This window comes from Cynocephalus volans, chromosome 10 (genome assembly GCF_027409185.1).
Source record: "Cynocephalus volans isolate mCynVol1 chromosome 10, mCynVol1.pri, whole genome shotgun sequence".
Classification (NCBI taxonomy): domain Eukaryota; kingdom Metazoa; phylum Chordata; class Mammalia; order Dermoptera; family Cynocephalidae; genus Cynocephalus; species Cynocephalus volans.
In genome coordinates this window covers 17086401-17110867 of record NC_084469.1, presented here as the reverse complement: position 1 = coordinate 17110867, position 24467 = coordinate 17086401, and the positions used below count along the sequence as shown (strand labels likewise).

The following is a 24467-nucleotide window of genomic DNA, read 5'->3' as shown; positions in this document are numbered from 1 at the left end:
GGCCCCTAAATTAACTTCAACTATTAAAATGAGAATTGCATAAGCAAGAGAATCATTATTCCAAAATCAAGAACAAAAAAAATTTCCTGGCTGACCTGACTTAAATAAACAACCTCTTAACTTTTTTTTTTTTCCTTCTCTTTTTGAAAAATCCTCAAAATCCCCCAAAAGAAAACAAAAGTCTAAATCAATCTTAAAGCACCAATTTGACAATGAGATTACTTATAAAACACAAAGGTAATTAAATATAAATCTTAGAATTTTAACTTCTGAAGTAAAAGCACCAATAAAAAGAGAAAATCCCTTTCATTTTTGCTAATTAAAAGAAAGTTATTCTTACCAGATAAAGCAAAAAGGTGTGCAGCCCAGTTCCAAGCCCAACAGAAGACAAAATTCCTAAGCCTATCCAATAGGCATACAAAAGAAATTGTTTCTCTATGCGTTGCACATACTGAAAAACAAAAGAAATGAGGTGGAAAACATGTATTCTCTATATAGAAATGTGGTTATTTATAAACAACCCTCAAAATAAAACAAACCAGCTAAAATAAGTTTCAAATAGGGATAAAGTATTAAGACTAAAAGCCCTTTGAAGAGGCCTAATCTCTTGAATATGCGATAGCAGAGACAGCAAAAAAATTCATCTATTGCAAATAAAGGCTCGTCTCTAAACCTTTGAAGTCCTATTATTTAGAGAACATAGGAAAAAAACAAACTACTAAAAAGATAATTATGAGAATAAAAATTTAAAGATACTGAAAACTTACAAAAACTCTAAGAAAGTGTGATAATACACAGTAGTAATAGAGAGGTAGTTATTTACATAATATTTTTAATAGAATACATTCGTGATTATGCAAGTCAAAAATGTAAAAACTTGCTAGAAGAATTCTAGACTTTTTTCTGGAAAAGTTTCTCCAGCTTTGGCAAGTAAACTCAGCAAGACAGTTCACTACAAACTCTTAATAGCACACACAGATTTAAAAAAAATATTTAAAATGCATTTAAAACTGAAAACTTCTTTGAGATTAGAGGTAAACTGCTTTAAAATATAAAATGATACTATTTTAGAACCATTATAATACATTAATGTTTTGCTTTTTAATTTTTTTTGGCAGCTGGCTGGTTTGGGGATCTGAACCCTTGATATTGGTGTTATCAGCACCATGTTCTACCAAGTGAGCTAACTGGCCAGATCCCTGTTTTGCTATTTTAACAAAAGGTTTTAACAAAATGTCTTATTTTCCCATCAGTAATGTGTACTTATAGACTACAAGCAAATGAACTTGTCTTTTTACACAAATAAAACCTAATCCTCAACCTAGGTCTGTTTAGATGGATCACAAAAGTATGTTACAGAACATACAAAGACTTTGGCAGTGACTGAAAGATTCATGCTGCTTTGACTGAACACTGTCAGAAAAGTTACATTTCATTCTTTGAAGATAAAAAAAAATCCTATTTACCAAATAAATGCAGAACAGCCACAAAACATTGCAAGAGTATTTTTAGTGTATGGCCCTAAAAATAAGACATTAAGATATCAGTTATGAGATAAATTAAAAATACAAAACCAAGCCTACAACTGTTGAGTGTAAAAATTCTATGAAATCCACATTAGTGCCATTTTGATACTGTCTGGAATTAGAGAATGTGCAAGACTAGAGATAGAACTGCTGAACCTCTTACCTGTTGATGTGCTCCTTCAACATAATACGTAGCTATAAGTACAGCAAGCAGCAGTAAAAAAGACACCACAATGCTTTGACGATGCCATAATCTTAAAAAAAAAATTAAAAAAAACATCTTAGTCTCACTTTCAGGAGTCATCATTCTCAACACAATTTCTTGTTGAAGCACTTAGGTTATATAGCTCTTAGGGCTTCAGTCTGTGGGCTGAACTCTTTTGTCCTTAAATACCATGGCTTCTTGGGAATGCAGAAAGGGGTCAAGGGAAGACACATGGGCATAGAACCCAATTTCTTATCATAAACCCCAGTGTAGACTTTCCCTTCCCCAAAGCCTGATCTTGGTTACATCCCAACTTTTAATTTGAAGGGGCACTGTAGTATAATAGAAAGAACACTGGCCTTCAAGTCAGAGGACCTGGGTCAGAGACCCTTAGTGTTGTACTTTAAGCAAGACACTTAACCAATGTGACTCTGTTTCTTGTTTTCAAAATCATAATAATCATACACTTGTTTTATCTTCATGGAAGGTACTGTAAGGATCAAATGAGCTAAAAAATGTTTAAAAAATGCTTTATAAACTCTAAGTACAATAAAAATGTAACATAATAACTTGGAAGGGCACACCAGAAAATAAGGTGTGTAAAAGTTCAACTTGCTTTTTATAATATTTGAAACAGGGCTTACAAGTACTGAATTTAAAGACAGAACACATTTCCATGGCAGAGTCCTTTTTCATTGGCTCAAACTATCAGTAAAAGTGCCAGTGAATCCTGAACCTTTTCCTGCTAAGAACCAGTGTATCTAACGTACACAGGCCTGCTTTCTCCTGAAGGTAAAACTAGGAGGATAACCATCACTTTCATGCAAGTGTTCTCCCTTGCATGAAAGAGTCAACATGAGACACTGGACAAATGTAATAATCAAGTGAGCAAATAGCAATATGTTTCCCTAATCTATTTTTCTTCAAACTACAGAAAAGAGAATAAATATATTCCTATGATAATATTCTAAATTTAATTCATCCATTTTGACTGAACAGAGGTCAGGGAGTAGGAGATTATTGCAGCTTTCTAAAATTAGTAAATAAGGTTTATACAAAAGTTAATGTTTATCCTATGAACAACGGGGAGGAGTGAGGGAGGTAATGAAAGATTCTTTACTTTGAGGTCCATTCCTTCAAGATTAGAAGGATTTCCAGAAAAAAATACTGTAAGGTAATGAGTGGCTGTCTCCACAGGACAATATTCTGCCTTTCTTCCCGATCCCTCTTCTTCTTTTCATTCATTGAAGAGGGGTCTGAAAAACAGTAGTGCAGAAATTAAAACAGAACTTCTAATATTTATGCTCTCTCTTTCCAGTTATTTTAAAAATGCATCCACCTTCCCGTCCCACACCTGAAAGACTACATACAAATCTCAAAAGCACAAACAACATGATTCATATCTGGTTCATGCAAGTTTTAAGCAGTTTGAGTACTAACCTGAGATCATCATTCTCTAGAGAATGCAACCTCTGGAACACAATTCTAGTTAACACAGCTGTCCTACTACAAGTGTGTCTGAAATCTGTAACAGAAAGGCAAGGATTGTGGTAGGACACCATAACTTAAGCTTCAACAGCATTTCATTTGTCTGTATATCTGCCTATCTCTTCTATTTCAATCAGTGGCAACCTTGCAGAATATTCTCTTAAGCACTCTTGGAGAGGGATGGTACAATGTACAAGTGCTTAGACACCTACTGGATTAAAACGAAGTTTTATTTATGTCCTGAGTAACCATTAAAAGCAAGTCCTAAAGTATTGAGAAATAGGAACTAGTCCAAACTCAGCAACATCTAGTGGCTTAGAAAGGAAATGAATTATTATAGTTGCCACTTTTTAATCAGTGTTACCTACAGAACAACGGGGGGGGGGGGGGGGGAGTTTACCCTTTGCCAACTCCCTGACATGACAGATATGAGAATCTTTTGTAGAGGGTCCTAAAAAAATGGTACAGAAAATTCCAGCAGTTGAGTTTAGTATAGAACTATAGATTTTGGGAAAATGACAAGTGCTGGAATAGGTGATTCTGCTCAATATTAACATTATTTTTGCAATTATTTTACTGTTAGGACACAAGCTCCTACTCTTTTGCATAACTGGAATAAGTCTATATTGGTCCACCTTCTGTGAAGGGCATCATATCAAATTAGCATCATACTGTAGAGCAAAGTGGTTTAGATCTTAAACGTGGAAGCAAACTACTTGGTTTCAAGTCCTGGCTCTGCCATCTACCAGTCATGTCATCTTGGGAAAGTTAGTTAACATTTATGTGCCTCAGTTTTCTCTTTTGTAAAATGAGAACAACAATAGTAGTTACTTTTCAGGGTCAATGTAAGGATTAAATGAGTTATTATAAGTAAAGTTCTCAAAGGAGTTTGACACTTAATAAGTGTTCAATTAATGTTAGTTATTATTGTCATCATCTATTGAAATTATGGACATAGACAGTAACCCAATAACTCCATTTCTAGGAATGATTACATATAAGCTGAAATGACTTGTACAAGTTTATTCACTGCAGCATTATTTGCACTAGGAAAAGATTACCAACAACTTAAATGTTAACAAAAGAGGACCAAGGAGTGATTAAAGTATGGCACACTCATCCAATGGAATGGAATACTATGCAGCCATAACAAAGAATAAGTTCTTCTTGTATAGTTATAGCACAATCTCTAGGAATATTAAGTAAACAATACATAGTACAATAGAGTAAGTAAGACATGCTAACATTAATTTTAAATGTGGCAAACAGTAGAAGAAAATGTGTGTGCTTCTTGAAATGAAAGAAAAAATAGCACACACAAAAAAGCTCCTAATTGGGAGATGCTATGACGTCCATCTCTGAATCCTGAAACTTGGTGAAATGATACAAAATTTACTGACAATCAAAGTAACCCAAAAGTCAGATCAGTGCTGTAAAAAATCCTCTGTAAGGCAACAGTTATTAAAATAAACAAATGGAAACTACTGTTTCAGATAGCCTGCACTTCTTCCAACAGAAGAGAATTTCTATGATGTAATAATAATAATACACTAGAGTATTATTTGCAATGTGTTTGAGAAACCAAACAACTCAGAAGTTAAAAAGAAAATTAGTACAATTACCAGAAAAGAAAAACCTTTCTTTTTCCTTTAAATGCATGAAGCAAAGTTCCTACTTAAATCACCCACATAAATAAAAGCCATAATTTTCAGGATAAATGTATAAATAAAAGTCAAATATACTGAAATTTATCAACAAATCCAATTTGGTTAAAATATAAGTTTATTCATCTCAAACAAAAATTTTAAAGTAATTAACTTTTTGCTAACTGTATTCTTAAGAAGAGCATAATAAGCAACCTTATAATCTACTTCTAAAGTTAGAAAATAGCATAATGAATTGAGCACTGAGCAAAGCCAAATAAATACTTACCATACCATAAGAACAACAAGTAATAATCCTATGTGACTTATGTGACTGTCCAGGCTGCTTCTGCAACCACTGTGAAAAATCACCTTACAGGCCCTGATCCATAATTTAATTTACTATGAAGGTATTAATAAAAGATAAAAATACTAGAAGTAATATATTTGTTTTATAAAAATGAAAAATACATAATTTAAAACCGCAGATCTCCTCCCTCTAAACCACCACACTTTACCTGTGAAATTTCCATTATGCTGTTCTTTGTTCATTGCTACACGTCTCTGGTCACAATTTTTTCCATTCTCTGCCATTTCATAGATCAGTAACTCTTGAGGAGCTAATACAGCAAAATAAAATCCAGCAATGTTACATACTTTTCTTTGTGCAGCTGTCATTAAATAAAATTACATACAGGAATAATATGGCAGTAATATGTACCCCACAAGCTATTTGTATAATTTGCTTACACTTTATTTTTTCTTTTATAACTAAGATTTACACAATTTGTATAAAAATCCTAATATAAGTAGTAAAAATATAAAAGCCATGTTGCTGTAAACCTTTTCCAAAGAGTTATTCCAGTCATTTTCCAGATTAAAACTTTTTAACTTTTCACCATTTTATCTTTCGTAATCCTTATAATATTATCAGGAAAAAAATGGATTATATTACCAAAAGACGTCACAAAAGTTGACACATAGATCCAAAACCATATATGAATTTATTTAGGAAACAGTTCTACTGAATAAAATGATATGACATAGTAGATAAATATTTTAAAAGTTTAAAATATGTTAAATGTACTTTCTTTCATACTTCACATTACACATATAAGTGTTTCCACGTTTTTGTTTTTTTTTTAATTTTATTTTGTCGATATACATTGTGGCTGATTATTGCTCCCCATCACCAAAACCTCCCTCCCTTCTCCCTCCCCCCCTCCCCCCCAACAATGTCCTTTCTGTTTGCTTGTCGTATCAACTTCAAGTAATTGTGGTTGTTATATCTTCTCCCCCACCCGGTTTTGTGTGTGTGTGTGTGTGTGTGTGTGTGTGTGTGTGAATTTATATATTAATTTTTAGCTCCCACCAATAAGTGAGAACATGTGGTATTTCTCTTTCTGTGCCTGACTTGTTTCACTTAACATAATTCTCTCGAGGTCCATCCATGTTGTTGCAAATGGCAGTATTTCATTCGTTTTTATAGCTGAGTAGTATTCCATTGTGTACATGTACCACATTTTCCGTATCCACTCATCTGATGATGGACATTTGGGCTGGTTCCAACTCTTGGCTATTGTAAAGAGTGCTGCGATGAACATTGGGGAACAGGTATACCTTCGACATGATGATTTCCATTCCTCTGGGTATATTCCCAACAGTGGGATAGCTGGGTCGTATGGTAGATCTATCTGCAATTGTTTGAGGAACCTACATACCATTTTCCATAGAGGCTGCACCATTTTGCAGTCCCACCAACAATGTATGAGAGTTCCTTTTTCTCTGCAACCTCGCCAGCATTTATTGTTCAGGGTCTTTTAGATTTTAGCCATCCTAACTGGGGTTAGATGGTATCTCAGTGTGGTTTTGATTTGCATTTCCTGGATGCTGAGTGATGTTGAGCATTTTTTCATATATCTGTTGGCCATTTGTATATCTTCCTTAGAGAAATGCCTACTTAGCTCTTTTGCCCATTTTTTAATTGGGTTGCTTGTTTTTTTCTTGTAAAGTTGTTTGAGTTCCTTATATATTCTGGATATTAATCCTTTGTCAGATGTATATTTTGCAAATATTTTCTCCCACTCTGTTGGTTGTCTTTTCACTCTGTTAATTGTTTCTTTTGCTGTGCAGAAGCTTTTTAGTTTGATATAATCCCATTTGTTTATTTTTCCTTTGGTTGCCTGTGCTTTTGGGGTCGTATTCATGAAGTCTGTGTCCAGTCCTATTTCCTGAAGTGTTTCTCCTATGTTTTCTTTAAGAAGTTTTATTGTTTCAGGGTGTATATTTAAATCCTTAATCCATTTTGAGTTGATTTTAGTATACGGTGAGAGGTATGGATCTAGTTTCATTCTCCTGCATATGGATATCCAGTTATCCCAGCACCATTTGCTGAAGAGGCAGTCCCTTCCCCAGTGAATAGGCTTGGTGCCTTTGTCAAAGATCAGATGGCAGTAAGTGTGTGGGTTGATTTCTGGATTCTCTATTCTATTCCATTGGTCAGTGTGTCTGTTTTTATGCCAGTACCATACTGTTTTGGTTATTATAGCTTTGTAGTTTAGCTTAAAGTCAGGTAGTGTTATGCCTCCAGCTTTATTTTTTATGCTCAGCATTGCTTTGGCTATGCGTGGTCTTTTATTGTTCCATATAAATGACTGGATAGTTTTTTCCATTCCTGAGAAAAATGTCTTTGGAATTTTGATGGGGATTGCACTGAATTTGTATATCACTTTGGGTAGTATGGACATTTTCACTATGTTGATTCTTCCAATCCAAGAGCATGGGATATCTTTCCATCTTCTTGTATCCTCTCTAATTTCTCTCAGCAGTGGTTTGTAGTTCTCATTATAGAGATTTTTCACCTCCTTGGTTAACTCAATTCCTAAGTATTTTATTTTTTTGGTGGCTATTGTAAATGGGCAAGCTTTCTTGATTTCTCGTTCTGCATGTTCACTATTGGAGAAAAGAAATGCTACTGATTTTTGTGTGTTGATTTTGTATCCTGCTACTGTGCTGAAATCATTTATCAATTCCAACAGTTTTTTTGTAGAGGTTTCAGGCTGTTCGATATATAGGATCATGTCATCTGCAAACAGGGACAGTTTGACTTCATCTTTTCCAATCTGGATGCCCTTTATTTCCTTCTCTTCTCTGATTGTTCTGGCTAGTACTTCCAACACTATGTTGAATAGGAGTGGTGAGAGTGGGCATCCTTGTCTAGTTCCTGTTCTTAAAGGAAAAGCTTTCAGCTTTTCCCCATTCAGGATGATACTGGCTGTGGGTTTGGTATATATGGCTTTAATTATGTTGAGATACTTTCCCTCTATACCTAACTTATAGAGGGTCTTTGTCATGAATGAGTGCTGAACTTTATCAAATGCTTTTTCAGCATCTATAGAGATGATCATATGGTCCTTGTGTTTGAGTTTATTAATATGGTGTATCACATTTATTGATTTGCGTATGTTGAACCAACCTTGCATCCCTGGAATGAATCCCACTTGATCGTGATGAATAATTTTTCGTATGTGTTGCTGTATTCTGTTTGCTAGTATTTTAGTGAGGATTTTTGCATCTATATTCATCAAGGATATCGGCCTGTAGTTTTCTTTTTTGGTTATATCTTTACCTGGTTTTGGTATCAGGATGATGTTTGCTTCATAGAATGAGTTTGGGAGATTTGCGTCCATTTCAATCTTTTGGAATAGTTTGTAAAGAATCGGTGTCAATTCCTCTTTGAATGTTTGGTAAAATTCTGCTGTGAATCCATCTGGTCCTGGGCTTTTCTTTGTTGGGAGCCTTCTGATAACAGCTTCAATCTCCTTTATGATTATTGGTCTGTTCAAATTTTCTACGTCTTCATTGATTTTTCTTGGGTTTTTATGGCAGTGGTAGTTATTTTTCAGGAACCAAACCCAGTACTCCCTTGAGGATTTCTTGTAAGGGTGGTCATGTGGTAGTGAACTCCCGCAGTTTTTGTTTGTCTGAGAAATATACTATTTGCCCTTCATTTCGGAAGGATAGCCTTGCAGGGTAGAGTATTCTTGGCTGGCAATCTTTGTCTTTTAGTATTTTGAAAATATCATCCCATTCCTTTCTAGCTTTTAGGGTTTGTGATGAAAAGTCTGATGTTAGCCTGACTGGGGCTCCCTTATAGGTGATTTGACGCTTCTCTCTTGCAGCTTTTAAGATTCTCTCTTTGTCTCTGAGTTTTGCCAATTTGACTATGACATGTCTTGGAGAAGGCCTTTTTGGGTTGAATACGTTTGGAGATCATTGAGCTTCCTGGATCTGAAGATCTGTGACTTTTCCTATTCCTGGGAAGTTTTCTGCCACTATTTTGTTGAATATGTTTTCAATGGAATCTCCATTTTCCTCCCCTTCTGGAATACCCATGACTCGGATATTTGAGCGCTTGAGGTTGTCTGATATCTCTCTCAGATTTTCTTCCATGTTCTTGATTCTTTTTTCTTTCTTTTTGTCTGCTTGTGTTATTTCAAACAGCCCATCTTCAAGTTCAGAGGTTCTCTCTTCAACTTCGACAAGCCTGCTGGTTAAACTCTCCGTTGTGTTTTTTATTTCGCTGAATAACTTCTTCAGTTCAGCAAGTTCTGCTACATTTTTTTTCAGGACATTGATTTCTTTGTACATTTCCTCTTTCAGATCCTGTATACTTTTCCTCATTTCATCATGATGTCTAGCTGAGTTTTCTTATATCTCATTCAGTTTCCTTAGAATTATCACTCGAAATTCCTTGTCAGTCATTTCAAGGGCTTCTTGTTCTATGGGATCTAGAGTTTGAGATTTATTAACTTTTGGTGGTGTACTTTCTTGATTTTTTGTATTTCTGGTATCTTTTTTTTGATGTTTATTCATTGTGGCAGGGGGTTTCACAGACCACCGGTTTGAGACTAATGACTAACTAGGATGTTGCTGTGGTTGCCAATTTGGTATGGCTACCTCCGTGGCTGCTCAGTTGGCCTCTAGTGCCTTGTGTGTGTGGTTGCCTCAGGTCTTGGGCTTCTCCGGGGAGCCCCCTTTCTGGTCAGCTTGGACTCTGCTGGTCTGGTGGATCACGTACCACAGGGTGTGTGATCGCTGTTGAGCTCTCACTTACTGTGCAGGACTTCTCCCTGTTCCGTGTGCTCTGGCCCAGGCTGTTGGATCGTGCAGTGGCGACCCCACAGGGTGTGTGGTTTCTGTTGAGTCTCCGCCTCCCTGGCCGCACGTCTCCCCACTCTGTGCGCACTGTGCTGGGCTGGGGCGTGTCTTCTGCAACCCTCATCTATCAGCTGGGCCTTCAAGACCCTGCTCGGCACCGCCTCGCCCAGGAAGTCTACCAGGTTTCTGCTAGGCACAGACGACCGGTCGCTCTGGGTGCCTTTGTAGCACTGTGTAGGACTTGTTCACCTTTGTATCCCCCCGGTATAAACCGAGTCTAGCGCCCGCCTGCAGCCAGCTCTCCGGCAGGTTCAAGCGGACCTGGGAACTCTCCTACCACACTATTCCCAACCAGAAATTGGTTAAGCTTTTTTCCGAACTGGTGGCCACAGAGATGGTAACTGCCTCCCAGTAACAGGAAGTTTACCGGGGCCGGAGTCCAGGGTGTGGTGGAGTGACAGTCAGCCCGCCCGTACTTCCTTGCCCTCCCGACACTGGCCGGGGATGCCCCACGCCACCAACCCACCAGAGAACCGCGGAGGGAGTGGGAGGGGAGGCCGGCCCGCAGGCTCCGGAAAGCTCCGCGCCGGGCCAAGCAAGTGGGAAGGCTCAGTGACAGCCGAGCCGGGCGGAGCTGCTAGCACCTGGGAAAATGGAGGCAGCTCCGGGGCGGTGAGTGGCCTGGTGATGCAGGCGGGAGCTGGGTGGGTGTCAGCCCCCTAAACAGGGCTGGTCCAGGGGTCACTCACAGGGTTGTGCCAGGTCGGGTGCTCACTCTCTGCCTCTGGTTTGCTGCCTTTCCCGTTCTCGGCCGCTGCCGCCTCGGGCTGTTCAGTCGCGGCGCGGCTCGGGCGCTTCCAGGAATCTTCTTTAATGCCGGCCTGAAACCTCGAATCCTGAATAGGGCAGCTAGCCGCCTTCAGCGTGGCCCTGGCCTCCAGGATCCTGTCTGCATCCACAGCAGCCCTGGTGCTGTGTTCCCTGTTTCGAGACTCGCTTTTGCAGCTAAGAAACAGTTCTTTTCCTGCTCCACACTTCAAAGCTGTTGCCTGTAAATGAGGCAGCCTCTCCTGCCGGGGGCAAAGTGGTGGTCAACCCCCATGACCGGCCACAAGCAGCGGTCCTCCCTTAAGAGATGGCAAGAGGAAGGTCCACAAGTTTCCCGGCTGCCTGAGGCCCAGTGGCCGCCTTTTCCACCTCAGCTACTCCGCGCCAACCGCCGCAGCCACCGCCATCTTGAAACCAATGTTTCCACTTTAAAGCACTGTACTACAACATATCAATTGTGCTGAAATATATTCTACACAAAACACCAGATCGCCTGTGACTATCATCCTTCAGGTGTGTTAGTAAATCAAATCTTTGTATTCAAAAAGCACATCAATAAAGGCTATGATACTCAATCCTTAATAAAATCTCAAAATTTGCCCAGATTCTTATAAAAAGACAATTGATAAGAAAGTTATCAAAATTAAAACTTCTGTGCTTCAAAGAACATCATCAAGAAAGTGAAAAGTAAACCCATAGAATAGGACAAAATATTTGCAAATCATGTATTTCATAAGAAGCTTATCTATGATATATAATGAACTCTTACAACTCAATTTAAAAAAGCAAATAAACCAGTTTAAAAATGGACAGGGGATCTGAACAGATACTTCTCCAAAGATAAACAAATGGCTAATAATATGCACATAAAAAGATGTTCAATACTTTTAGCCATCAAGGAAATGCAAATTAAACCACAATGAGTACAACCTCATACCTGTTAGGATGGTTATAATACTCATAAAAAATACAGATAACAAGTATTGCTGAAGATATGGAGAAATCTGAACTCTTGTATACTACCCTTGTGAGAATCTGAACTCTTGCGAGAATCTGAACCCTTGTGAGAACCTGAACCCTTGTGAGAATGCACAATGGTGCAGCTGCTTTGGAAAATAATCTGGCAGTTCTTCAGAAGGGATAACATAAAATTATCATATGACTCAGCAATTCCACTCCTAGGTATCTACCAAAGATAAATGAAAACATATCCATGAATTATTCATGAATATACATAGGAGCATTGTCATTAATAGTCAAAAGGGGGATACAACCTAAATGTCTATTAATTGATGAATGTATATAGAAAATGTGGTATAACTGAGCAATGAAATATTATTCAGCCATAAAAAGAAATGAAGTACTGCTACATGCTACAGCACCAATGAACATTGAAAATATTATGTTAAGTAAGAGCCAGTCACTAAAGATCATGTTCTGATTTTCATTTATATGAAATGTCCAGAATAGGCATATCTATAATGACAGAAAGTAGATTAGTCAGAGAGAAATGGGGAGTGGCTGCCAATGGGTTGTGAGTTTCTGTTGGGAATGATGAAAATGTTCTAAAATCGCGGTGATGATTGCACAAGTGTGACTGTACTAACAACCACTGAATTGTACCATTTAAATGGGTGAACTGTATGGTATGTCAATTATGTTTCAATAACACTGTTTAAGAAAAAAGTCATCAGCAGGAACTATCAAAACTTCCAAATATATTCATAGGAAAAGAATGGTATACTTTTCTATAAATCTCTTTCCTTGTTTATGTTTAATAGTAGCCCCAAGCTTAAGAATATTTTCATGACCAAGCAGCTCAAATTTTTCTATTTTACAAGCAGATTCAGTAACAGTTCAGAACTCAGTCAGATTTATGAGTTGTAGGATTATATTATCAAGAAAGAAAATTCAAGAATCACTTTATAAGATACTTGTGTAAGTTTGTTTGTTCACATACTCATTTAACAAATGTTGACTGAACACTCTGTATGTGACAGGAATCATGCTAGATTTGTATTTAATTGATTAGAATATGATATGGTCCTGGGTTCAATCTTCCAGTAGTTTGTTAGTTGGTGCTGCTTTATTCCTTGACTAAACTCCTGATTATAATAACAATTTCCGGGCTGAGCCTGTGGTGCACTCAGGAGAGTGCGGCGCTGGGAAGCGCCGCGACGCTCCCGCCGCGGGTTCGGATCCTATATAGGACTGGCCGGTGCACTCACTGGCTGAGTGCCGGTCATGAAAAAGACAAATAAATAAATAAATAAATAAATAAAAACAATTTCCAAAATTTATGCCTCCTAAAGGAAAACAAGAGAAAGACTGTAAAATGACTGAACAAAGAGCATACATACATTCATCATTGCAAGAGAGAGGATCCTCTTTTAGATATAATCCATTTGTGGATAACTTTGTTCTGTTGCCTTCATTTCTCAATGAGCAAATAAACATATCAAGAAATAAAGCGTAGGTTTCCATTAGCATAGATTGCCTGGAGTAGATGATTATAAGACTTAAAGTCTGAAAATCTGGATTTGAATCCCAGATTTGCCACTAACTAGTCATGTGATCTTGACCAAGTTTCATTTTCTCTAAGTCTTGATTTTCTGCATCCAAAAAATGAGGACGATAATTGCTACCTTTGTGGGATTGAGGTGTGGATTAAATAATGTGTGTGCGGGCCGAGCCCGTGGCGCACTCAGGAGAGTGCGGCGCTGGGAGCGCGGGGACGCTCCTGCCGCGGGTTCGGATCCTATATGGGAATGGCCGGTGCACTCACTGGCTGAGTGCCGGTCACGAAAAAGACAAAAAAAAAAAAAAAAAAATAATAATAATAATAATGTGTGTGCACCTGTACGTCTGTGCATACATGCATGTGTGTAACTATCAATGCCAATACATCAAAAGGGTAGGAGGTATATGAAGCAGTAATCTAGATAAACAAACTTCACAGCACATGCCTCACTGCATCCTATCAGGGAGGACAATGCTGTTTATTCAACACCCATTTAAAAATTACTGTGGTCTCAAATGGGCACTAAGGATATAAATATGAATAAGAAAGGTCCTTGTTCTCAAGAGGGTCACAGTGTGATAGGGAAGCCAAATAAGCAGAAGAGATCAATTATAATAGAATAAGTTTTTAATAAAATTAGATGGAAAGACAATGTATAATCTAATGGGAAGAAAACAGATTCTTAGAGTCTCACAGAATTGGGTTTAAACCCAAGGTTCACAAGCAACTGCTCAGTGAACTCAGACAAGTTTGTAAATCTCTCTAAACATCAGCTTCTTTAACTTGTAAAATAGGGATAACATGACACACATCAAAGGGTATACATTGCCTCACCTTTCATATGAACTCAATACTAGCTATCCCGACAAAGAAGATGATGAGGAAGAACTATGGGAGCTCAAAAGGCAACACATTCAAAAGAGTTCACAGGAGCTGAAAGTTCAATTCTCCAAACTTAAGTCATACTTCTGTGAAGCTGTTGTCAAAAAGGCAATGTAGTCCAAGCAATTACAAAAAAAGACAAAGTTATTCTGTAAAAACGTATAAGACCAGGGCATCACAATAGGTTTACAAAATAAATCTATTCCAGAAAACTGGGTTTTATTAATAAAATCAACTGAGGATGTTTGAAATGGAATCATATAAAGGAGTTAAAGATTTTCCACCTTCCAGTTATTTAACTTGAAGCTATACTTAAATTCTGTAAATATTTAAAACTGTGTGGGTTCATATTCAGCCAAACCCTGTAGGCAATTTCTTTTAGAGATGAACAGTCAGCCATTTACCTACATCACAATAAGTAAAATTTAATTAATTTGTGGTGAAAAGATGAACCGCACACAAGAGGGCTTGTGTTATGAAGAGAACGTTCTAAAACCTTCCCCCCCCTAAAAAACACTGATGATTGAACTCATTTCCCCATATTTACTCTTTCCATAGTGTCATCTTCAAGAGGTGAAAGAGTTTTATTCAAAACAAGTCCATTTGAGTTTGTACTTATAATAATGGTATTGCACAATTATTTGAAGGTTTTGTTTTTAAGATATTGCAACAGGAATTTTCATTTGAGCAAATAATGCGTTCTCACACAATGTGCTAAAAAAAGAACAGCCTACTGACATTTCCTCCTCAAAAATTGTCTCTAGAAAACATAAAATAACAGTCTGGAATTTTGTTTGGTTAAGAAATAACCTAGGGATCTAAGTTATTTTCTTTTAGTCAGTCTACTTCAAAAGCAAAATAAATTCACAGTTTTAAAAACAACTTTTCAAAAACTTTTTCCATTCTCAAAAGAAAGAACAAAAAATCAAAGCCAAACAAGGAAAGGAAAGAACCACTGGGGCTCTATATGGTTAAGCTTATAAAAGCATTGAAACTTTTTTATATTTTAATCATTTTCTAAGGATCTTACATTACTCCTGGCCTTTTAAAATCCCCTTGAAAACACAATCAATTTTTTGCCTCTTCTTCCCCAATCACACATATTGCAAAACTGCAAAACTGCAATGCCCCCGGAACCACCCACATTCTTACGTCTGAGCAGCTGGAAAAAAATCACACAATTCCACAGCCACTTTAAATTCACTTATTCATTCAACAAATATGATCAAGTGCCCATTATGTTCCAGTTATTATTTGAGATGCCAAATCTCAAGCCTCAAATTGATACTCATTCCTACTAGTAAACTTTTTCTTACTCTCACAACTCCTTCATTCCTTCTTTTCTCTCCTCAAATTTCCTACCCCACTTTCTCCTTTCTCACTCTGAGCAATTTTCTTTTTTTAATCACAAAAGCAGTGGGTGAATTCCCTAATCCTTCTACTGTTAAACCTGCTAACTATTTACACCTTCACCCATGTTAGCATTTTTCCTCTCTTTACAACTAGGGCAGTGTCCTCTATCTACCAAAGGCCATTACATCAACATACATTCTGTATATCATCCCCTCTCAGTTTCTCAGGGGCTTTGCTCCTTCAGTTCTCTGTCTGTGTCATCAATCATTCCCCTTTTATTCTCACCAGCAAATAAGCATTATCCAGTATTTCCCATTTCTCAGTCCTTCCTCATAGATAGTTCTCAGAAGAGTTGCCTACATACAGTCTCCACTTCCTCATCACCAAATTTCTGCTCAACACATTGCAATATGCCTTCTGTTCTGAAAAATCAAAAGAAATTGCTTTTATCAAGATCACCAATGACTCCATGTTGCCAGATCCAAAGGACACATCTCACTCAACCTCTTACCTTCACCTTTACTGTTCTGTTTTGTTTTTTGTTGTTTTTCTTCTTTGGCGGCTGGTCAGTATGGAGTTCCAAACCCATTACCTTCGTGTTACCAGCACCATGCTTTCCCAAGTGAGCTAACTGGCCAGCCCCCTCTTCCCTTCACTGAACACAAGTATCCATTCTCTCTTTCTTGAAATACTCTCTTTTGTTTTTCTTCCTATTTCTCTGGCTACTCCACTGACAGCTTCTCTTGCTCCACTTCTGGAGTTCTTCAAAGCCTGGTCCTAGATTCCTCTTTGTGTTCTCTTTATATTTTCTCCCTAATGATGTCATCTATTCATTGAGCCTTAAATATACTCTACATAGTGACAAATCTTTTTCTTTCAAAAGCAGAATGATGTTCCATGTGACAGTGATGACAGTGCTTTATGAATATTCTGAAAAAAATAATTAGAATCATAGAAGGGAGCTAGGAGAATATTCAAGCCTATCCTACCCCTGTAATTCACATATAAAGAAACATTTCAGAGGTAAAGTGACTTGAATAATTTCACAGAACAAGTTAGTGACAAACCTGGAGGTAGAACCCAGATACAAGGTGGTCTTAATAATAGTAGAGAATATGCTGACCTGTTGGAAACATAACCCCATACCCAAAACAAAATTTAAGATTATTTTTCTTAGAAATCTGAAAAGGACAAGCACAATCAATGGAAGTGGGGTCATTTAAGAGATGATTCATAAATGTGATCTAAGAGTTGAAGGCTCAACTCAAAGCTCATCAAGTTGGGAGTACGGGTTGGTGTGAGTTCTCTTTGTTAATGGGAGGCATTACTAGACAGAACTCATAACCATAAACTTATTAACTATATTGCCTGAATAAAAAACAAAGTAATTCAAGGAGACTGGCTTTAGGATAAAGAAAAGAAGCTCGACAGACAATAATGGTAAATACATCTCCAGCACAGTGCAGCAGCAGTTCACCTGACCTACAAATATCATGTCTATTAGGGCACACAGCATCGTAATTATCAAGGCCTTTGATCATCTTGACATTCACTTTTATTTAATTCCATGTTCCCAAATAATATTTTGATTATAATCTGGTTTCTCATATAGATTAGCTTATAAAGAGAGAATATGCTTGTAATAAACTGAATGGTGTCCCTCCAAATCCATATGGTGAAGCCTAACCCCTGATGTGACTATATTTGGAGACAGTGCCTTTAAGAAGGTAATTAAGGTTTAATGATGTCTTAGTCTGTTTCTGTTGCTTATAACAAAATACCTGCAACTGGGTGATTTATAAGAAAATGAAATTTATTGCTTACAGTTTTGGAGGCTGGGAAGTCCAAAGTCCAGGGAGCACTTCTGGTGAGGGTCTTGGTGGTGGCAACAGTGGCCCAGGGGCTTCTCGCAGCAGAAATGGCAGAGCAGAGAGAGACTAATCAATCTCTCATGTGCTCTTCTTTTAAAGCCCTCAGAACCACGCCCCTGACCACCATTATTAATCCATTTACTATAGCATGGTCCTACAATCTAATCACCTCTTCAAGGTCCCACCTTTCAATTACCATAATAGGATTTCTCACCCTCAACAGTAACACTGGGAATTAAGCTTCTAATATATGAATTTTGTGGGACACAATTCAATCAATCCACAGCAAATGAGGTCATAAAAGTGGTACCCTATTAAGGACTTGTCTCTTTTAAGAAGAGGAGACAGAGCGTAGGATTCCTTCTGTGTATGGAAGAAAGGCCATGCAAGGACACAGTGAGAGGCCTCACCAGAAATCAGCCCTGCTGGCACCTTGATCTTGAACTTCCAGCTTGTAAAACTGGGAGAAAAGGAATTTCTGTTGTTTAAGCCACCTAGTCTGTGGTATTCTGTTACGGTAGCCCTAGCAGACTAATAAATGATTAGCATAAACAAGTGGGTCCAGATTGCAGGATAGTAATACTTTTCTTTGTAATATGAGCAAACTGGTACTGTGGTTTGTGAATATGGTTAGAGTAATTCTATCCCCTAGAGTCCATTCCCCTATATGTTTTTTTAATTCAAATTTCTAAACTGTGGAGGATACTAATATTAATAAAGCACAGGACCTTAACCCTTAGCTTAGTAGGGCCACAGCCCTTAGTTTTTAGCAGGGTCAAAGCCCTGTAGTTTAAGGAGTAACCTAACTTTTTAGAATTACACATAGAAATGCTAAATTTGGGAAAAACAAAACTTTCAAAGGACTAAAGTCTCTGTTGTAGATAAAAAAAATGTTAACACAGCAAAAGTGATTGCCCTAAGGGCAGTCGTCCTTGGTGCAGCTAAACCTAATGATGGGAAAGTATGTGAGCTACAAGCTTCAAGGTTAATGATTGGGGGATGTTCCACATCTCACCTTCAGATGTTTCTTTGAGTTTCTTAGGGGACTAAGTGTTGCCATGACGATTATCTCATTGTTTCTTTTTGTACTTCATATAGCGTATTTTTTTTGACTCCTACTATGACTGATTAACCGCCTGTATTCTTTTCTGTAACTTTCTTGCCTGGAAAATAAAAACTGAGAGAAAACCTGATTTGGGGTTACTCCTAGGATACTTCTCCCTTTAAGGAATTCCTCCTGGGATTAACCCCTTTGGACCTCTCATCACTCTGGAGAAACAGGCTTTGAGTAATCCTTTGTGTCTCTGTCACCCAGGGAGAGGTGACACTAAACTATAAAGTTTAGGATCAGACCCTGAAATGTGACATCTATAACAAGTTTCCAGATGCCCTGAGAGGACTTAACTGCATGGCCAGCTTATCTTTTAACCAGGAAATACCCTACTTACTTTAGTGCATGTGTCTTCAAATTGCAACAATGACTACTTAACCTAGTATAACATGCCCTGTTAATCTCACTCATTATCATCTACATCATTATAAAATGACCTGTTTCATAGGAAAACAGGAAAAGTTGGTGCCTGAAAGCTGCTAATATGTTCTTACTGATTTCAGGCCATATCAAGGTAAGCTGCATTTGGACTATGTACTTCACTTGTACACCATACCCCTGGACTGAACCCATCTACCCATTCTAATTCTGTTCTCTTTCACAACTCAAAGTAGTTTATTTTTTTCAGCTTAAAAAAATCCTGCCACCATCATTTATCACTTATGACTTATGTGACCTTGGGTAAGTAATTCGCATTTAAACATATATATAAATATGGTTTTTGTTTTTGTTTTTTCTGGGAGGCTGGCCAGTAACATGGATTGAACTCTGGATCTTGATGTTATCAGCACCATACTGTAACCAACTGAGCTAACTGGCCAGCCCTTAAACATATTTATATAGTATCCGCATCCCTATTTTCATGTCATTCTGAAATGTTTTTGTTTTGCTTTGGGAGACTATAAATTTAGCTTCTCTGCTTCAAGAGAAATTATACATAAGTGTCCCCACACAGTGGCTGGCACATAGTAGTTAGCTTCTCCATGTCCTTATCATGAATGTCACTATTTTTCAAAGTAACCATAGTGAATACTACCCAAGCGCTTAACATAACTGAAGCATCCACAGAATCAGAAAATCTTTGTTATGTTTGATAACAGAGATAAATTATTTTTCATCAATTTAAACATTTTGAAATGTACTAAAAGGACAATCTGTTAAAAATTATTATCCCAGATAAAAGGACTATAGCCTACATAGCTAAGTTAAAATAATCATTTTTAAGGAGAGCAACTTTTTGCAGTTCAATGAGGTAGCATTAATTTTGGAAATATGTGATGAAACAATTCAGATTTCCAGAAGTGGAAGTAAATTCAAAATATTTCCAGCCTGTTTAAAAGACTGAAATGTCCTCAAACAGGATAACACATATTCTTTTTTTTTTTTTAACTTTTATTTTGTCGATATACATTGTGGTTGATTATTGTTGCCCCTTACCAAACCTCCCTCCCTCCTCCCTCTCCTCCCTCCCCCCCAACAATGTCCTTTCTGTTTGCTTGTCGTATCAACTTCAAGTACTTGTGGTTGTTATATCTTCTTCCCCCCGCCCCCCGGTTTTTTTGTGTGTGTGTGTGTGAATTTATATATTAATTTTTAGCTCCCACCAATAAGTGAGAACATGTGGTATTTCTCTTTCTGTGCCTGACTTGTTTCACTTAACATAATTCTCTCGAGGTCCATCCATGTTGTTGCAAATGGCAGTATTTCATTCGTTTTTATAGCTGAGTAGTATTCCATTGTGTAGATATACCACATTTTCCGTATCCACTCATCCGATGATGGACATTTGGGCTGGTTCCAACTCTTGGCTATTGTAAAGAGTGCTGCGATGAACATTGGGGAACAGGTATACCTTCGACATGATGATTTCCATTCCTCTGGGTATATTCCCAACAGTGGGATAGCTGGGTCATACGGTAGACCTATCTGCAATTGTTTCAGGAAACTTCATACCATTTTCCACAGAGGCTGCACCATTTTGCAGTCCCACCAACAATGTATGAGAGTTCCTTTTTCTCTGCAACCTCGCCAGCATTTATCGTTCAGGGTCTTTTGGATTTTAGCCATCCTAACTGGGGTTAGATGGTATCTCAGTGTGGTTTTGATTTGCATTTCCTGGATGCTGAGTGATGTTGAGCATTTTTTCATATGTCTGTTGGCCATTTGTATATCTTCCTTAGAGAAATGCCTACTTAGCTCTTTTGCCCATTTTTTAATTGGGTTGCTTGCTTTTTCTTGTAAAGTTGTTTGAGTTCCTTATATATTCTGGATATTAATCCTTTGTCAGATGTATATTTTGCAAATATTTTCTCCCACTCTGTTGGTTGTCTTTTAACTCTGTTAATTGTTTCTTTTGCTGAGAATAACACATATTCTTGACATTCAATAGAGCCTTCTTTGCAGTTGGAATGCATGTATGTAAGTTAGTTTGGTTAGCAAGAACAAGGCTATTGACATAAACTTTACAGGACTGTGGATGGGGTAAGATGAAGGAAATAGAACAGAAGCATAACTCAAAACATCAAATAATAATTTTAATTGTGAATACATATCTAGATACAAGAAATGCTTTAAAAGGCTATAACTAGCAGATTTTAAATGCAGCTAAAGTGTTTAAAATAAAAGGTTTATATTAAAAGATGTCAGTTTTTTACTTGTTTCTGGCAGACATGTTTAGAAAACACTGCTAAAATCAGCTCACAAAGGTTCTTTGTAGGCTGTACATCCAGTGCTAAGACTATAATACTCCATTCATTTTAAACATTAGCCACACTTGTAATGTAAAAACAATGTGAAACTAAATTACTGAAAGTCCCCCAAAACAAAACAGAAAACACTTAGGGATGACATAATATCAACTCTCTGAGTAATATAAGAATTATTAGAAAAGTTAACAAGGTGAAAAGGCAAAGAAACAGCAGTGAAGCCACTGATTCTCATTTTCTTGGCAACATTATTCTAAAATGAAATGGACAAACTTTTTTTAATGAAAATCATCTACTCAAATGAATTCTATTTTCTCACAAAAATATTAAGTCAGCACTCTCAATAAAACACACTGTTCTTCATACAACAGCCAATTTAAGTATGATGCCTTAGTTACTTTTCTTGCTTTCAGAGTTATCTATCCTTAATTGGGTTATTTAGTATATTCAATCACAGACTACTCCAAAATAGCTACAGACTTCCCTAAAACTATTAAGATTAAGGAATTGCAATTTACTCTTGGAAACTGAATAAATAATCTAAGAGAGTAATATATTTTGACCAGCAAGGCTTTGATACAGTTTTCCACTTGTGCAGGGTATAAAGCCAAAGATAATTCAAATATAATGCACAGTACTGGATTGACTATCAGATCATCTGATTCTCTGAGAGTATCTACCACAAGGTTGTGCCAGTTAAAGAATGTGTTCTGTGAAAATTTATGAAGACCTGAATGTGAATATATATGCACAAGGGCCAGGTAATCACTCCTTAATGGAATGGGTGAATGCAACTGCCTGAACTGTGTCCTGAATGGAATGGGTGAATGCAGCTGCCTGAACTGTGTGGGCGAAAGCTGGAGAACTGCCTGAGATTGTTAGTAAATGGCAAATGTATGCTGAGTTGGTTCAAATAATTTGGGAGCTGGGAATGCAGCAGTCTCTGTTTAATGTGAACACTCATGGCCCAGATGATGACAATTTTACAGGCAGCATGAGAAACATAGTGCTGCAAAATGCCCTGTCAAAGTCCTTTGGGTCACTAATGGCCATACTGGCCCCATACATTGGTTGTCCTATACATGAGGTAACAACCATGATAGCCGGCTTGGATGAAGTAGAGGATAGGAGACAAGCAAAAGGGGTCCGAAAGGTGGCTAAGACCAAACCCCCAAGAAATACTCAGGATTTTATCCTGAAGGGACCAAGCAAGACTAGCTGTAAGCAGATGTTGCTTGACTTGCTTGGAGCAAGGGTTGATAGCAAGAAAACTGACCGGCAGCCAAATGTGGTCCTGTTCGCCTTGTAGCAACAATTGCTACCTGAACGGTGTTTCACTAAATGTCTGGAAACAAGTAGCAAGGTACGCTCAGTGGATTTTAAGGATTTTTTGGTTGCTCCTGAGGAGGCGGATGAACTGTTCCATTTCGATTAGGGAACAGGTCAAGGTGCTCATCTTTTGGGGGCAGGTGAGGACCGGAGGCTTCATGTTGAATTAGCAATACACTGGTCAAGGACAAATGTACAGCATGTTTTGGCATTGGTGGATACAGGTGCAGAATGTAGCCTGATACACAGCAATCCAGATAAGTTTCCAGGGGCCACAGTTCATATAGATGGATATGGAGGACATACTATTGAAGTGAAAGCTGTGCCACTGCCATTAAGCATAGGACGATTGCCTCCTCGTGTGTATACTGTATATATATCTCCAGTAGCTGAGTACATCTTGGGTATGGATGTACTTTATGGCTTGCACCTGCAAACAACTGTCGGAGAGTTTCAGCTATGAATACGGACAGTAAAGCCTGTGTTACGAGGAAATGCTAAACATGACCCACAGGTGTTACCCCAGCCAAGATGTGTAGTTAATGTAAAGCAGTATCTCCTACCAGGAGGACATGCAGAGATAGGTGCCACGGTATTGGAGTTAGAGAAAGTTGGCATTATTCTTCTGGTTCATAGCCCATTTAATCCTCTGGTATGGCCAGTGAAAAAACCTGATGGTACCTGGAGAATGACTGTAGATTATCGAGAACTAAACAAAGTAGTGCCTCCTTTGCATGCAGCTGTGCCTTCAGTTCACCACTTGATGGATCAGCTGAGGACTTATCATTATGTATTGGACCTTGCTTTTTTCTCTATTCCAATCTCAGCTGATAGCCAAGATCAGTTTGCCTTCACCTGGGAAGGAAGGCAGTGGACCTTTCACGTATTGCCCTGAGGTTGTCTGCATAGCCCAACCATCTGTCATGGTTTAGTGGTTGGGGTCCTAGCCAAGTGGACAGAACCCAGCACGGTTACAATGTTTCACTACATTGATGATGTGTTACTAACCTCTGACTCTCTTACAGATTTAATCCAGGCAATTCCAATGCTGCTAAGTCATTTGGAACAATGTAGGTGGGCCATGAACAGAGCCAAAGTGCAAGGACCTGGCTGTCAGTCAAATTCCTGGGAGTGGTCTGGTCAGGTAAGATGAGAGTCATCCCAGAAGCTATTATAGACAAGATACAGGCATATCCCTGACCCTTAACTGTAGCTCAGCCACAGACATATTTGGGACTTCTGGGGTATTGGAGAGCTTTTGTACCCCATATGGCTCAAATGGCATACCCACTGTATGCGTTAACAAAGAAAGGAGCCCTCTGGGATTGGACTGAGGAAGTAGAACAGGCTTACCGGGCTACAAAAAGGGCAATACAGCAAGTACAGGCTTTATCAGTGGCTGACACCACTAAACCGTTTGAGTTAGACATACATATAACCCAGGAGGGGTTAAGATGGGGTTTGTGTCAGAGACAAGACCAATTCCAAACACCTGTAGGATTCTGGTCTCAGCTCTGGAAGGGTGCTGAAATGCGTTATTCCCTAAGAGAAAAACACTTAGCAGCTGTGTATTCTGCCTTGATGGTCACTGAAACTATCACAGGAACTGCCAAAGTCCTAGTAAGGATGACATAACCCATACTAGGTTGGCTGCACATGTGGGCAACCAACGCTAAAACAGGCATAGCTCAGACTCCCACTCTGTCTAAATGGGGAGCATATATAGAACAAAGGAGCACAGTGTCAATGAGTCCTCTGTCCAAAGAGTTGCCAACTGTGCTAGGCTCAGTAGAGGTTGTGGAGGAAACTTTGACAGAACCCCTACCCATGGAAGTGGAGGGCTAC

The 24467-nt window shown here is 38.1% G+C and overlaps 1 protein-coding gene across 3 annotated transcripts in view; it reads right to left on the bottom strand.

Moving 5' to 3' along the window:
• The window catches only part of VMP1 (vacuole membrane protein 1), a 136925-nt gene that overhangs the window by 88777 nt on the left and 23681 nt on the right, over positions 1–24467 (bottom strand). For all 3 annotated transcript variants that reach the window (XR_010024619.1, XM_063110982.1, XM_063110983.1), the window contains 4 exons: positions 5381–5482; positions 2852–2987; positions 1690–1780; positions 341–451 (listed from right to left, as the gene is read on the bottom strand). Coding sequence is in view for 2 of the 3 variants with exons in the window: in XM_063110982.1 (XP_062967052.1) it covers positions 341–451; positions 1690–1780; positions 2852–2987; positions 5381–5482 (440 nt within the window). In the remaining variant the exon portion in view is untranslated. The remainder of the gene's footprint in view (positions 1–340; positions 452–1689; positions 1781–2851; positions 2988–5380; positions 5483–24467) is intronic.